A 16869-nucleotide genomic window follows, 5' to 3' on the forward strand; every position below is an offset into this window, starting at 1 on the left:
GCTTTATGGTGTCTCTAATAGAAGAAGTTTTTGAGGAGGAGAGCACTTTTTCTTACAAGAAAGCATGATCATTTGGCTGACAAATAAGTTTAGAAGAAATACAGTGAATGCAGAGGAAAAATTACTTTCTCCTTTCAACCATCTGAGGTCCCTGTTGGGGAATCCACAACATAACAGAACTTAAAAGAGAAAAGTATGAAGACTTACCTAACACAAGCTTTCACAACTCCAGAGCCTTCCTGCGGAAGGTAAATCTTCAATACTGCTAAGATCTGAGATTTTCTACCAGAGTTGAGAGAAAGTGGAACGTTATAGAGTGGACAAAATAAAACCAATAAGAGTCAAGCAGGGGAATACAAATATAGAGGGCTTTTTGTTCGTGTCTCCTCTGTGTGTGCCTTCATCATTATTCAGATATGAAGGTGCTCTTTCCTCCATGGAGGGACATGTGGTGCTTCTGACCTGCTTCAGGAAATTGTCAGAAAGCCGTTTTTTTTTTTAAATTATATTTTCTTTTCCTTTCTCTTATTTATTTTAAAAGAAAACAATCATTTTTCATTTTACATACCAATTTCAGTTCCTATTCCCACCTCTCCTCCCATTCTCTCCACCTTACCCATCCCAGCACACCTCCCATCCACTACTCGTAGAGAGAGGGTAAGGCACATAGCTTTGGGGAAGGTCCAAGGCCCTCCCTACTATATCTAGGCTGATCAAGCTATCAATCCAAAGAGACAAGGTTCTAAAAAAGACAATAGAAGCAGTAGGGACACATCCTGGTTCCACTGCCAGTTGCCCTGCAGTTTGCCCCAGCCATGCAATTGTCAAACACATTCACAGAGACAAGTTTGGAGCTATGCTGGTTCCTTCCCTGTTCTGTTGGCGTTGTTCAGCTCCCATTAGCTCATGTAAACTGTTTCAGTGGATGCCCCATCATGGTCTTGACCTCTTTGCTCATATTCTCATTCCTCCCACTCTTCAACTGGACTTTGGGAGCTCTGTCCAGTGCTCCAAAGTGGGTCTCTGTATCCATCAGTTGCTGGATGAAGGTTCTATGGTGATATTTAAGATATTCATTGATATGACTACAGGGCAAGACTAGTTTGGGCCCCATCCCCTCTATAGTTTAAAGTCTTAGCTGGGGTCATCCTTGTGGATGCCTGGGAATTTCTCTAGAGCCAGGTTTCTTGCTAGCTGTATAACAGCTCTCTGAATAAAGATATCTTTTTCTTTGCTCTCATCTCTGTTCTTCCTCCATCTTGACTATCTCATTCCCTCAAGTTCTCCTCCTCCCTCCCCTTCTCCATTCCTCTCTACCTCTTCCTTTTCTGCCCTCCCTACTCCCCCACAACCATGCTCCAAATTTTGACAGGAAATCTTGTCTTTTTCCCTTTTCCATGTGGATCTATGTATTTCTTAGGGTTTACCTTGATACTTAGATTCTCTAAGATCATGGACTATAGGCTCCATATCCTTTCCTTTACAGCTAGTATCCACTTATGGGTGACTACATATCATGCTCCTCTACCTGGGTCTGGGTTGCTTTCATTCATTTGCATGCAAATTTCAAAATGCCATTGTTTTTTACCACTGAGTGGTACTCTAATCTGTAAGTGTGCCGATTTTCTTAATCCATTTTTCAGTTGAGGGGCATCTAGATTGTTTCCAGGATCTGGCTATTACAAATAATTCTGCTATAAGCATAGTTGAACAAATGTCCTTGTAGTATGATTGGGCATCTTTTGGGTATATGCCCAAGAGTGGTATTGCTGGGTCCTGAGTTAGGTTGATTCTCAAATTTCTGAGAAACAACAATACTGATTTCCAGAGTATTTGTACAAGTTTGTATTCCCACCACCAATGGAGGAGTGTTCCCCTTACTCCACATCCTCTCCAGCATAAGCTGTCATTGCTGTTTATGATCTTCGCCATTCTGCCTGGTGCAAGGTGGGATCTGAGAGTTGTTTTGATGGCATTTTCCTAAAGATTAAAAATACTGAACATTTCTTTAAGTGTCTTTCAGCCATTTGAGATCCTTCTGTTTAGATTTCTCTGTTGAGTTCTGTATCCCATTTTTAATTGGATTATTTAGAATTTTGATGTTTAATGTCTTGAGTTTTTTATATATTGTGGAAATCAGTCCTTTGTCTGATGTGGGGTTGGCGAATATCTTTTCTCATTCAGTAGGCTGACTTTTTGTCTTATTGACTGTGGCCTTGCTAGGCTGTATAATCAGCTTCATGGGAAGAGCAGAGACCATCCTCACATCCATTCTTGTGCTCAAAACACTTGTCTAGTCACCATGTTTTCAGGTATCATATTCTGAGCCCCACCAAATAGGAAATGGGGACAAAGCACTGGGTATAATTTCTGATTTGCATTCTTGTATGATCCTAAAATGCAGCATTTAGTGCAATTATGAATTTAAACATTAACCTTAGTATACTCTGTTCTGTGTACATCATTTTGAATCATCTTTTCAGTTATCCTTGTTTAACAAATATCTGGAGACTGAAATACACAAGTTACTTTATCCAACTGGAATAGTCTTGACTAAGTCTTTGAGACTTTAGTATTTAGAAGGTTAACTTCTGAAGTACCTTAGAAATTTTATTTGACACTTGTAATAACATTATATTTAGTTGTGTGTAAAGTCTATAGCTGATTAAATGCTAAAACCTGGACTATCCACAGGGACATTCACAACACTGATAACCAATAGATTTTCAACTAAAAAATACATCAGGAACACCAGACAGATTGTCAGAGGCACAATGCCAAGAAGGAGCATGTCATTTCCTTAACTCTCACTGGAATCTTCCTTGGTGGTTTTTCATATTCAGTGGTGGTTTCCATTAAGAACTCGCTTACATACATGGCAGTGTAGCTTCACTTTGTTTTTCCCCGGGTGTCAACTTTGTTCAAGCAGTTTTTTCGAGCTATACAGAAAACAGTCCTTCCCTGAAGAATTGTTACACCCAGGGTGAGCTTTAATTAAGAGCACTAGTCATTTGAAGCAAATGTCTCAATAATCATTCACTTCCTAAGTGCTTGAGGAATTTCAGGATTAGAGGAAATTCAGGTTTCCAGCAGCACCGTGCTCGAAGAGTCCACTCAGAAGTGTCTCTGTGAGAAACAGAACCTCCCCCTGGCCAGAACTACTTCCTGAGTGTACTGAACAGACTGCATAATAGTCCTAAACACAATCAAACAGAAGAATATAAAACATACTTTTGTATGTCTCATAGGATAGAAAACCTAACCAAACTTAGGTTAATGTACAGGAATCCTTGGGATACTTGTGGACATGAAGGATTGCTTCCCTGTCACTATGAGAGTTTGAATTGAGTACCAGAATTCTCATCAGAGCCCATATGAAAATAAAAGGATTAACTAGGTTAAGTTCATAGTACTGAAATTCTTTCTGATGAATATAGCTTCTACTCCATCTATTAAAAACACATAGAAATTCATGCCATACATAGTGGTTCATGCCTTAAATTCCAGGACTCAGGATATAGAGAACTGTAGATCTTTGAGAGTTCAAAGTCAGCCTAGTCTACATGGTAAAATTTAGAATAGTTTGGCCATAGGGTGAGAGCCTGTCTCAATAGTCAAAACAAAAACAATAAAAGGAAGTTATTTAAAAATGTGGGGCAGGCATGGTGATGCACACTTGAAATCCCAACACAAGGGATGCAGATGCATTTGGATGTTTGTAGGCCAGCACAGTCTACACAATGAATTCGAGGACACCCAGGAAAGAATACGGAGATCCTGTCTTAAACATCATCAAGAGCAAGAATCTGACCAGAAAGTTCATAAAACATAAACCTACACATTAGAATAGTTTGTGTCAAGAAGGATATAATTTCCAGGGCATTTAAAAACTGTCTTCACTTTCATTTTACATGTGTGGGTGATTTGCCTTAATGTTTTTCTCTGCTGCACATGTTTGCCCTGCCCAAAGAGGTCACAAGAGGGCATAATATCTTCTGTGACTGGAGTCACAGAGGGCTATGAGCCACCTTTTGGGTGAGTGGACTGCAGCCTGGGTACTCTGCAAGAGCAATCATACAGGAAAATTTTATTAAATTATCTGAGGAATGTGTCCAGTGACACATCTTTTGTACTTTGAATTATGCATTGCAGAATATTCTGAGGTCAGTATTCGTTGCTCTGTGCAGTCAGCAGAGGGTGCAGCATTCATTATCCACCTGATAAATCAACATGCACACTTTGCACTTGTACTCCAAGTATTTCTGAATCCTACCAATGTGGAAAGATGCTGATGTATGTGTAACATCATTTTTACAAGGCTGATATTTTTATTTGAAATATTGTGATGATTTAGTTTTATATGTATAGTTATATTTTAAATTCTTCTCTGAGATAATTGTATTCCTGGAACTATGTCTTAAGTTCAGCCCAAGTTGAGGGCTGCAAGCATCAAGCAGGAAGCATTTGCGGACTTAATGGTAAATATGCAGAGATCTCTTAAGGACCCCTTTTGACTGATAGAGGAGTGGGCAGGTAATTCTGTTAGGATGTCTGTATGTGAGATCTCTGAAACCTTTTTAGAAAATAGAGGTGCAGGTAACATAAAGACCTGTTGTTTTTAGGGCGCATCCTTCAATACTTTTAAAGTAAGGTGGATGGATGATGAATGCTGTATTAGTCAATTCCTGATGATTTAGACAAACTCTCAATGATGTTACTATACAAAGAAAAATTTAAGTATTAGAAGACATAAGTTGCATTTACTAAGGAGTACAGACTTAGAAGAAGACTCTGTTGGAACCAGAGATAACAGAAGTTATTATGTTTTCTTTGGTAAGCAAATGTCCGAGAAGAAATAATACATGTAGTTACCTCACAATATTAAGGGGTTTATGCGATAGTGGAAAGGAACAGAACCCAACTCCTTCCATCCCAATTTGGGTGTCCTGGAATGATATCAGAGAAGATAACATGCTTCTTCTGGGGACCACATTCTGGCCCTGCAAGGTGCTAGAGTGAACCATGATTAACCTCAGCATTTCCAATCATGTGAGTGTCTGTGAACTCTGCCAATTTTCTCTTGACTTCTGAGGTCAAACTTGAGAGTTATGCAGCCAAGCTGTATGATGTGTAGCTGTGAATAGGCTTGAGGAGGCTGTGCCCTAGGTTCCTGAAAGATGACAAGGGAAGGAGAAAAACTACCTAAGAGCGAAACTCCCTTTCCTGTAGAGTGATGGCTTAGGGTTGTCATCCTGAGACTGAGAATCTCAAGACTGCATTTTGAGAATCAGGTAGGCAAAGTCTTACCTCTAAGTTCATTTCATGAACACCTTCCAGATTCCAAGGGTGGGCTGAGAGAAAGCTTTGTGGATAGCAGGTGCTGTCCCCTGTCAACTGAATCTCAGGACGTTAGGAAGACAGTGAAGTCTCTTTGTATTCAAGATTGGTGAGATGAAAGGCAGGCACATAAAGAATGGCTTTGTGCATTCTTGTCTAGGATGGATAAGTATATCTCCTGGGCTGGAGAAGTGTGTTCATGGAAGTGTGATATCTCACAATTAATTATTGCAAAGGCCAAGCTGTCTGAAGTACCAAGGATGCAACTGGGTCCAGGCCTCTTTCTAGGTTTCTGGAATTTGCTGGTGATCCTTTATACCATGCTTTCTAGAAACTAACATTCTGGATAGATTTGCAGATCATATTCTCCCCCCCCCCCCGTATCTCACTTCTTCTTTACCACAGCAGCACTCTGTATGTTCATAAAACATTTTCATTCCAGTTTTGCAAATGCTTTAGATTCCAATAGGTTCTCAACGTATTAGTCTCTACAAGACCCTATTTAGAACAAAAGGTTGATAATCACATTTACAGGATTAGGACTTCAACATCTTAAATGGCACAGATCACCTAACAGACCTGCTCAGCCCTAGGTTACAAGGAACATGCTTTCGTTGAGAAAGTCCAGAGATCTGGAAAAAAGAATTCCAGGCTGACCATGGACTGCATCCACTTTACAGGGACTGTCAGAAGTAGAATGTTGTTGTTAGGCTATAACAAAGCTCTTTGCTTCAATAACACCAGCTCTCCAATTCCTGCCCTTCTCATGATCTCCTAATAGGCTATGTACCAAAAGCTAGCAGGGCCAGCCATTCACAAGCACATAGATCATAACTGGTGACTGCAGACCATGGGATTTGGCTGCTGTTAGCTTATTGAAGCACCATACTGTGCCCTACATCATGTTCTATGCCATGGTTATGTGCCTTTTCTATCTGTATGTGTGTGAATGTGCATGTGTGTTTCCAACTTATGATGCCTCTACTTAGCCCAGACTGATCTCTGACTTGCCACTGCTCTTTCTTCCATTTATTGATTCAAGGTTTGGACCATTATATTCTTTTCATGAGTGTTTTTTTTCTATATATCTGAGAACTCATCTGGGCTCATGTGGCTCCAGCTAGAACTGTCAAGAGTAAATCACATCTTCACTCACAACCTCATAGATTCAGTGAGCTCTGCTGATTCACTAGGGGAAATTTTTGTCACTACCTGTATGACTTCTCTTTGTTTGGAACCCACCAATTTCTAAAAGTCTGAGGATCTTCCACAGATGCTGTTCATTTCAGAGGACTCATCCCTCCCAATCCCCATCATCCTGACCTAATTTCTCAGGATCATTTATTTCTCATCTTACTCAGTATGAGCCTTAAGAAAGGGAAGAGCCATTCCTGCACAGTGCTTTGAAAGTGAGCCTTCAACTCCACACAGAAAATGTTTCTAATGAAGCGGCGAGCTAGATCTATGGCTTTTAAAGGAGAATGTGCCAAAGAGAGCCTTTCTGACGTCAGAGAGGCTCCTGATATGGCACCTTGGTTTCAGGTCATATTTGGAGTGAGGAAATTAGCCAGAGAGGAAAGGGCTGTACTGTGGGAAGCAGCAGACCCCTCCCTGGGCATTCTATTGTATCCTGGAGAGCCCTGACATTCTATGTGATGTCAGAAGTGTTGTGGCAACACCATCTGCCGCTGGGGCATCTGTTCATTGCCTACAGGTTTTGGTCATAGCCATGTTGGCAAGACTGAGCAGGCTTCTTGAGAGACAGAAAGGAGAGCATCACGAGACTAGAGGGAGGCAGAAGGAAGCTGGCCTTCAACCTCAGTGTTACACATCAAGACATAAATGGTTCTGGGCAAAACGCAGTGAGTCCTGAATAGGGAGTGGGGAACTACTTGATGACGGAAGGCTTCAACTTAGTTTTACATGGTGGGACACTGGATCTTGGAGCTTTGGGGAGGTAATGGATTTATCCTGCTTCTCTTCATTTCTGAAGAGTAGACCTGGAGTCTAGGATTTCTGAAGGTTAGTTTGGCAGAGAGCCAGTAATGGTCAACCCTGCAGATGCTGTGCTAGAGGCACTCTGCATTGACTCTGAGTGGGAAAAAAGGAGAGAGGGATGAATGAAGTTTCAGTTTCAGCACTATACTTCAGCACACTGGAATTCTTTTGGTGTGGGTCACGAATAACGGAGAGTACAGTCCCCTGGCTAAAGCTGGAGGATCTCACATTATACCTCAGAGTCACTTGCAGGGCAGGAGTCATCAAGTATTGCTAAGGCTTCTGAGTCCTGCTTTTAAATAGCCCATCATCTTTAACTTGAGTGTAGGAATGAGCCATCACTCTTCCTGAAAGTTTGTTCTTAGAGTGTGAGGGCTCACCTGTAGATGCCCTGTTCTTAGGTGTCTCCAGCCTGTCCTGTCACTGGGTGATCTCACCTTTGCTAACGTCATGAGTGATGGAATGTATTCTGCTGAAGTTTGGGGGAAATTTTCATCATGACCAATGTGACTTATCTTTGGTCTGACAGGACACCCACAATCCCTATCACCCCCACACATTGTAAGAGCCCTGTGGATCTTTTCTGAGGAGCTCATTCACTTCATGGAACTGAACTTCCTTCCAAATCAACATGAGCTAATTTCTCAGTATCTTCCACTTCTCATCTTATTAATTAGATATCTTCGGAGGGGAAGAGCCATTATCCTCTTGGCTAAGGGAAGCAGACAAAATTGCCGGGGAGAAAATTGGGATCTTGGGGTGGGGTGGGTTGGGGGTAAGGGGAGATGGGGAGAGAAAAGTTAGAAGGGAAGGAGGTTGGGCCTTGGGAAAGCAGGAGGATTGGGATAAAGGAAGGTTGGATAGGGGAGCACGGAACCACAATTCTTAGTTAAGGGAACCACTTTAGGGTTGGCAAGAGACCTGACCCTAGAGGGGCTCCCAGGTGCCCAAGCTGAGGTCCCCAGTTAGTTCCTTGGGCAGTTGAGAATAGGGAACCTGAAATGACCCTATCCTTGAGCAATACTGACGAATATCTTGCATATCATCATAGAACCTTCATCTGGTGATGGATGGAGATAGAGACAGAGACCCACACTGGAGCACTGGACTGAGCTCCCAAAGTCCCAATGAGGAGCAGAAGGAGGGAGAACATGAGCAAAGAAGTCGGGACCACGAGGGATGCACCCACCCACTGAGACAGTGGAGCTGATCTATTGAGAGCTCACCAAGACCATCTGGACTGTGACTGAAAAAGCATGGGATAAAACTGGACTCTCTGAACATGGCGAACTATGAGGGCTGATGAGACGCAAAGGACAATGGCACGGGGGTTTGATCCTACGTAATGTGATGGCTTTGTGGGAGCCCAGCCAGTTTGGATGTTCACCTTCCTAGATATGGACGGAGGTGGGATGTCCTAGGTCTTACCACAGGGCAGAAAACCCTGACTGCTCTTTGGACTGGAGAGGGAGGGGGAAAGGAGTGGGGGGAGGGGGAGAAGGGTGGGAGGAGGGAGCGTAGGGGGGGAGGAGGGGGAGGGAAATGGGAGGCTGGGAGGAGGTGGGAACTTGTTTTTTTTTCTCCTTTTCTCAATAAAAAAAAGAATATTTGGAAAATGAGTCTTGACCTCCATACATGATGAAGTATTAAATTAAAATTAATGAGAGTTTAACTAATCAAAGAAATCTCTGGATTGGAAGAAAGAGGTGCTGAAGGGCTTCCCCTGTGTCTCAGGGAAGGCACCTGGAAAAGACAGCTTGGCTTTTGGTAATTGGGGAAGAGACAGTTATGAGATATGTGATGGCAGTTGGCAGTGACCCTAACAGTTTATTCTCTGCACATTCTATTGCATCCTGGAGAGTCGTTGACCTCTTTTGTGTAATTATCAGTGTTCTGTCTTTGGGGAACTCATTAAGTACTTATAGGGTTCACCAGAAGACACGTTGGTAAGATTGAGCACACCGGTTGGCAGAGAGATCTGACTTTTGAAGAGGGGGTTGGGACTTGAACTGGACTTCCAGAAAATAAGTTCAGTAGCTGGGATCTTTGGGAGAGATGGTTCTCTGCTGTTTCTGGGTTAATAAAGTGCAAACCCATGGTCAAGGATTGGTGATGGTTAGTTTGGCAGAAAGCCAGGAGTTGACAAGGATACAGTTGCTGTTCTCAGAGTTCCTTAATTTTATTTGGAGTGGCAAAGAAGGCCAGCAGGAGGCAGAGACAATTAAGGTGTGAGAGAAGGGTATTGCTACAACTCATCATCAGTGGATTCTTTAGGTTCTGTGAGTATCTCATGTGAAAATTCCCATCTATTCCCATCTATGCACCAGGGTCTCAGACATTTAGTTACTTTCATTCCTGGCCATGGGTGAAACAGATTCGTCATGCAAAGCACTGGAGACTCCAGGAATTTTCTGCATCACATCAGATATGAGTTGATACTTCCAAAGCAGCATGGCTGGGTGACATATGCCTTTCAGGGCCAGTGGGGCTACAGAGGGCTGATGCACATAGCTCAGCACAGTGAATGCAGACAGAGGCATGGCTTATGGGCTCCCAGCTTAAGAATAGGTGTCCTGCTCTTTGGGGTCTTCACTGAGTTTCGTGCAGTCACTCTTCCTCAGGCCTCTTCATGAACTCAACATAATCTCTCCTGGACCTGTGCCATACTACTGCATAAATTTACTTATGTTTATCTACCTGCAGGGAGTACCGGAAAGACAGCAACCCCAACCTCTGTCACTGAGACGGAGCAGCAGATGAACAAGGTGGATACACTGACCCTGCAGCTTCAAATGATGACCCAAGAAAGGAATGAACTTCGTGGAATCCTTGCTAATTCTACCAACAAGGATTTGAACAACAGGTAGTCCTTTTGTTCAGTTCCTTGGTAACTGTCTTGACCCTACTGAGTCAAACCCAGCATTCCTTAGGTCACTGGAGACTGCACTTCCTTCTGCCCAAACTAAATATCCTGAGGGCATCTGAGAGGCAAAGCTGAACCCTGGGAAGGAGTGATATCAGGACACAGGCTGTGTGATTCCTCCAAATAAAAAGCAGAGCCTGTGGCCTGGATCAGTCTGGGGATGGGGCAATAGTTTGTGAGCTCTCAGCATACATTTCATGAGGCCTTGACAGGTGTTGGCTTGTGGACGATCCTAAGTGCTGTGAATTATGGTGAGTCTTTGTGCTTAACCCAAAGGTGCTTGAGTATTGGCTGCTCCTTGGGAGCAACTGCAGGAGCCTGGTCATCTTGGTCCATCTCAGTGTGTGACTTGAATTCTGAACATCATCCCTGCTTCTCTCTAGTCTGGTTTCTTATATTCTGAGACAATTCCACCTCCCTATATTTATTTGGTATTCATCGTCTGTGTCTCTGTGTTAGTGTGTGTATGTGTCTGTGTGTCTTTGTGTTAGTATGTGTGTGTTAGTGTGTGTGAGTGTATGTGCGTGTGTCTGCATGTGTGAGTGTGTGTCTGTGTGAGTGCATTGTGTGTGTGTATGTGTGTATGTGTGTCTGTGTATATGCCTGGCAGCTGGAAGTGTGTGGGAGGGCTTGTTGTTCTTTCTGTGTCACAGTTTCCAGGTGATGCCAGCACTAAGGTCAGGGAACTCCACTCCGACCAGCAGTGCCCCTGGCCCATGTGCTCACCTTGGCAGCCCGTTGGAACCCACTGGAGACTTATAAATCTATCCTTAAGTCTCTTTCCAGGAAATACTGATTCTGTGCTTCAGACACCCATGTAGCAATCGGATCCTGGGATCAAAAGTCCCAATTCTGAAGACAGGAAATGCATTTTCATAGATTCCTGGTGGAACCAGACTATTGACACAGGCTCCTTAAGACATAACTATTCTATTCCTCCAGGCCCATTGAAGGAACTCATGCAGCCCTGGCTCACTCTCCTTGCACCCCTGACTGCTGGTCTGGGGCCAGGTCAGCAAGTTTCAACAGCACCAGGTTGTCCTAGTTGATAGCTATCAGAATGTGACATTGACTGTGCTGGGGTAGTTTAGGGCACAGCCTGAATTCATAGGATCATTAAGTCCAGAATTCATGGGGTTCTTAGCTCCTGGGCCATACCCTATCACAGGCTGAATTTTAAGCTGGAGATGGTGAATATGGAGCATAAGACAGTGATGCTGGACCTGCAGAAATTCCCCAAGAAGAGTAGAGAGGCCTTGTATAAGTGCAAGGAGCTGCCTGAGGAAACTGTCTCCTACAGGGGAGTGTGTAACTTCATTGGGACGCCCCATTCATTAAGAGTAACTGTTTTTGCCATGTTTTTATCTTTGAACCAAAGTGAGGACCTTTGTTCTAGCCTGTCTTCTGCTCTTGGCTTGGGCCTGTTAGATCAGTTCTGCTCAGAGTGAAGTGTCTGTGAGCCCATATCAGCATTGTCCTTCCAGCCAAAGGACCCTCTAGATAGAAAATCTATCCACACCATGACGAGGGTGTCAACCATATGTGGGTAGTGGGAGCTCTGGGAGGGGTTTAGAGAGGTGATCCCATGGGACCCATAGATGGAATATACTTCCCTTGGGTCTTTTGTCCTTCCTTAGAGAATATTTGCCTTCTACCTCTCAACCTCATAATGTTTTCCCAATCATGAACAGTTAAGTACATGTGGTAGGAGGCAAACCCTGCTCTCAGAAGTACATGGATCTCTTTTATTGTCAGGGATTTCAGAAGTAGTCTGAGTCTTTCTGGAATTTGGCTCTTCTCTGGCTTTTGCCAGCTACTAAATTATGCTGGCATGGTTACTGTGGGATCTAGTCTGGGGCTGCCTGGAACAAGGACCTTGCATGGATGATGTGGGAGTGGTAGCTGTAGGCTGAATGGGACTCACGATGTATTTTGTGATGGTTCAGCATCCTCCACAACCAGCTCCTGAGTGAGCAAACTCAGTTGAAGGAAAAAGTGAGCATGTTGAGAGAGGAGAACCGAAAGCTATGGAGGGAGCAGATTTCACTGCAAGAGTCCTGTGAGAAGGTGAAGAATCTCTGTGAAGAGGCCCATGAGAAGACCTATGAACTATGTGCCAAGGAGAAGCAGGTAGGCTGAAGCAGTATGGGCAAGCTGTCCACATCTGTAATAATACACACACACACACACACACACACACACACACACACACACACGATCATCTACCCACTTATTCAGCAGCTCACTAACATCCTATCCAATTGTGATTTCTGTGAACATTCACAAGTCTTTCTGGAGATTTAGGATCTTGTTATATCAATGGTTAGGTACAGCTTTGAAAGAGGACATCCCTGTGAAAATGCCAAAAGAGTGGTTCTCTTTTTCATCCTTTTTATTTTTTCTCATATATTACATCTCAACATCAGTTCCCCTTCCTTCCCTCCTCCAAGGTCTTCACTGCCTGCTCCCCCTATCCCAGGTCCAGTCCTCCTTAATTTCCCTTCAGAACACAGCAGGTCTGTCATGGTTATTTGATCTAATTTTTAAAATAACATTAAACCCCGGGCTTTGCTCATGTTTGTTACAAATTTTAACAATGAGATACATCACCAGATCCTTTTAAAGTCTCGAGATATGATCACATTAGGTTCCAAAGATTAGCTTTGAACTCATGTTGCAGTTCGGTCCAGACTTTCATGTTCAGTCCTTCTGTCTCAGTCTTTGAGTAGCTAGGATTAAGGGTTTGCATCACAAGCTCAAACCTAGGCTAAATACTTAAATTAAAATTGAAGGTTAATCTACATGTCAGAGGTCATTGGATTACAAGTGTGTGTTTTTAAGCATGGGTGCTAAATTATAGTCATCTCAAAAGCATCAGTGAAAATATAATTTAAGATGCATTATCATTAGTAGACAGGTAGCTTTAAAACGAATAACATAAAGGTAGCTTTCATTCATTTAACCATTCAAGAGTCTATGTTGTGAGTCCCATAAATGCCAGGAATAAGCTATACCTGAAGCAAACAGATAAGATGTCTGTCCTGCGGAAATAGAAAACACTATCCTGAGTGAGGTAAGCCAGACCCAAAAAGAGGAACATGGGATGTACTCACTCATAATTGGTTTCTAGCCATAAATAAAGGACATTGAGCCTATAATTCGTGATCCTAGAGAAGCTAAATAAGAAGGTGAAACCAAAGAAAAACATGTAGACATCCTCCTGAATATTAACCTTTATCAGGCAATGAAAGGAGACAGAGACAGAGACCCACGTTGGAGCACCGGACTGAAATCACAAGTTCCAAATCAGGAGCAGAAGGAGAGAGAGCAGGAGCAAGGAACTCAGGACCGCAAGGGGTGCATCCACACACTGAGACAATGGGGATGTTCTATCAGGAACTCACCAAGGCCAGCTGGCCTGGGTCTGAAAAAGCAAGGGATAAAGCCAGACTTGCTGAACATAGCGGACAATGAGGACTACTGAGTACTCAAGAACAATGGCACTGGGTTTTGATCCTACTGCACGTACTGGCTTTGTGGGAGCCTAGGCAGTTTGGATGCTCACCTTACTAGACCTGGATGGAGGTGGGTGGTCCTGGGACTTCCCACAGGGCAGGGAACCCTGATTGCTCTTCGGGCTGATGAGGGAGGGGGACTTGATTGGGAGGGGGGGGAATGGGGAGCGGTGGCGGGGAGGAGGCAGAAATCTTTAATAAATAAATAAATAAATAAATAAATAGAAAAAAAGATGTCTGTCCTGTAGGAACTGATAAAGTTTTTACCTTTAATCCATCTTTTACACTATACCTGGATTCTGCTCAGTGCAATCCTGCAGCTCTTGCTGCATTTGAGACTTCCGACAACAGAGGATTTTCCTTCGGGAGGCAGAATCCAACCCTTCCTTTTGATCTGTCCACAAAATTTAGTCTCCACAGAAAAGGCAATTTTACCTCCTGCCGATTAGCCACAGCCTCCAATTCCCAGCTACACATGAAAATGATTATATGTCATCAAATCATAGGGATTCCTGCTCCTTGTTAATGTTCTAGAGGAAGTAAATTTTAAGCTTCCCCTTGGGTAGAAACTATGTAGTTAATAATACTATTTTTAATTGCTGTTATAACAATTCAACGATACACATTTTCTTATTGAGTAAACATTTCGTTTCCTTTTTTTTTAATTGAGAAAAGGAGAAAAAAACAAGTTTCCACCTCCTCCCAGCCTCCCATTTCCCTCCCCCTCCTCCCCCCCCTACGCCCCCTCCTCCCACCCTTCTCCCCCTCCCCCCCACTCCTTTCCCCCTCCCTCTCCAGTCCAAAGAACAGTCAGGGTTTTCTGCCCTGTGGTAAGACCAAGGACCTTATTCTTACATACAATAGATCTCAATCATGGTTTCCCTCCCTCCACTCTTACTGGATCCCATAAACATCTGATTTTCCCCAGATCTGCTACCCCTTGGTTCCTTTTCAGAAAGAACGAGCAAGCATGACAAAACAAGACAAGATAAAAACCCTGATATAGAGATGGACAAAGGATTCCAAGAGGAGGAAATGTGTCTCAAGAGTAGGCAAAAGGTTCAGAGAGACACCCACTCCCACTATTAGGAGTCCCACCAAAACACCAACACATATGCAGAGAACATGGTGCAGACCCATGCAGACCCCATGCTTGCTGCACCAGTCTCTGTGAGCCTATGTGAACCCTGTTTACTTGAGAGGGCCACATTCTAGTGTCCTCCACCCCATCATTCCCTCTGACTCCTAAAATCCCCCCATTTCTTCTGAAGGTTTTCCTGAGCTCCTATGGGTGGGACTGATAGCAATTTCCAATTTAGACACTCTCTTCCACATAGTGTCTGTCTGTGGGTCTGTGCACCCATCTTCTGCTAAAGAAAAGCTCTCTGATGATGACCAGCAAGGCACCAAGCTGTGAGTAGAGCAGAACATTATTAGGAATATTAGGAATTATTTCATTAATGTTTTTAGTTATGGTTGGTTCTATCCTATGTCTCTGGGCTATTTGGTCTCCAGTTTTTAGCCCTCCAGATTGTAGGGCATGGACTTCCTCTGCATGAGCCTCAAATTAAGCCAGACATTTTATGGCCACTCTCTCAAGTTCTGCACCAACAGGGCCCCAGCATAACTTGCAGGGAGGACAGATTGTAGATCTAGGTTTTTGTGGCTGAGTTGATATCATGTTTCTCTTTCTGTAACTTGCAGAGTATCATCCCATGCCAAACAGAATAGAGCATATGAGTGAAGGCTCCATGCAGGCAACAGCTTGACATCTCTAGGTTCAATGATGTGTAGATGTTGTCCACAACAATAGGACCCCACTGTTAGTTTTCAGAGAGCAACACTCTGTCCTAGTATGAGCCAGAGCTATTTATGGATATCCACAGAATCCCCTCCAGCCAAATATTCAACTGAATGCAATCCAGTCTCAGCACTGGAAACCTTGCTTGGCTACAGAAGATGGTCAGTTCAGACTCTGTATGCTCCATTACTAGGAGTTCTCACTAGGATCCCCCACAAAATTACAAGTAGTTTTATCTGTACTAGCTTTCTATAGCAGGCTCTGGGAGCCTCCCAACTTCAACTGTCTCTCTGCACTCTTCCTCCATCTCTCCCCCCCCCCACATGATTCCTTTCCATCCTCTCCCCACCCAATCAAAGTTCACCTGAAAAATCTATTCTATTTTCTCTTCACAGGGAAATTATTGTCTTCCTGCTAGTGACCTTCACTTTACCTAACTTCTCTCAGTCGTGGAATGTAGCTGGATTACCACTTACTTAACAACTGATGCCCACATATAAGTGAATACATATCATATGTGTCTTTATGGATCTCAGTTATCTCAGTCAGCTTGATTTTTTTTTTAGTTCCACCCAATTGCTTACAATGGCAATTGCATGTCATTTTCCAAACAGCCAAGTAATATTCCCTTCTGTAAATGTACTGCCTGTTCTTTATCCATTCTTCCATTGAGGGACATCAACGTTGTTTTCAGTTTCTGGTTATTATGAATAATGCCACTGTGAAGATATTTGAGCAAGAGTTCTTTTGGCAGGAGAGAGCATCCTTTGGGTATATGCCCAAGAATGGTGTATCTAGGTTTTACAGTAAATCAGTTCCAAATTTTCCAAGGAACTACCATATTGATTCCATAGAGGCTGGACAAGTTTGGACTCCCACCAGAAATGGAGGAGTGCTTCCTTTGCTACAAATCCATACCACCATGAGCTGTCATTCACGCCATTGACCTTAGCCATTTTCTGACAGGTTTAAGATGGAATCTCAAAGGAGTTTTTGGTTCAAATTCCCCTGATGGCTAAGAATATAGAACATTTCTTTACGTGTTTCTCAGCTATTTGTGATTCTTCTTCGGAGAATTTTCTGTTAGATCTATGTCACATTTCTTAACTGAATGATTTGGTTTGTTGATTATTTGTTTGTTGAATGTCTTAAATATTTTGGATATTAGCCTCTGTCAGATATGGAGTTGATGAAAATCTTTTTCTATTCTGTAGGCCTCCATTTTCTCCTACTAATGGTGTCCTTTGCCTTACAGAAGATTTTCAGCTTCATGATGTCTTTTATTAATTGTTGAT

General features: G+C 43.0%; 1 protein-coding gene across 1 annotated transcript in view; it reads left to right on the top strand.

Moving 5' to 3' along the window:
* Positions 1–16869, top strand: part of LOC121464659 (zinc finger protein 208-like) — a 241534-nt gene that overhangs the window by 45508 nt on the left and 179157 nt on the right. The window contains 1 exon segment of the mRNA XM_041677684.1: positions 7703–7709. Coding sequence (XP_041533618.1) covers positions 7703–7709 — 7 coding nt within the window.

Source organism: Microtus oregoni, unplaced genomic scaffold, assembly GCF_018167655.1.
Source record: "Microtus oregoni isolate MIOR12 unplaced genomic scaffold, Mior012 000029F_ref0000214, whole genome shotgun sequence".
NCBI classification, from domain to species: domain Eukaryota; kingdom Metazoa; phylum Chordata; class Mammalia; order Rodentia; family Cricetidae; genus Microtus; species Microtus oregoni.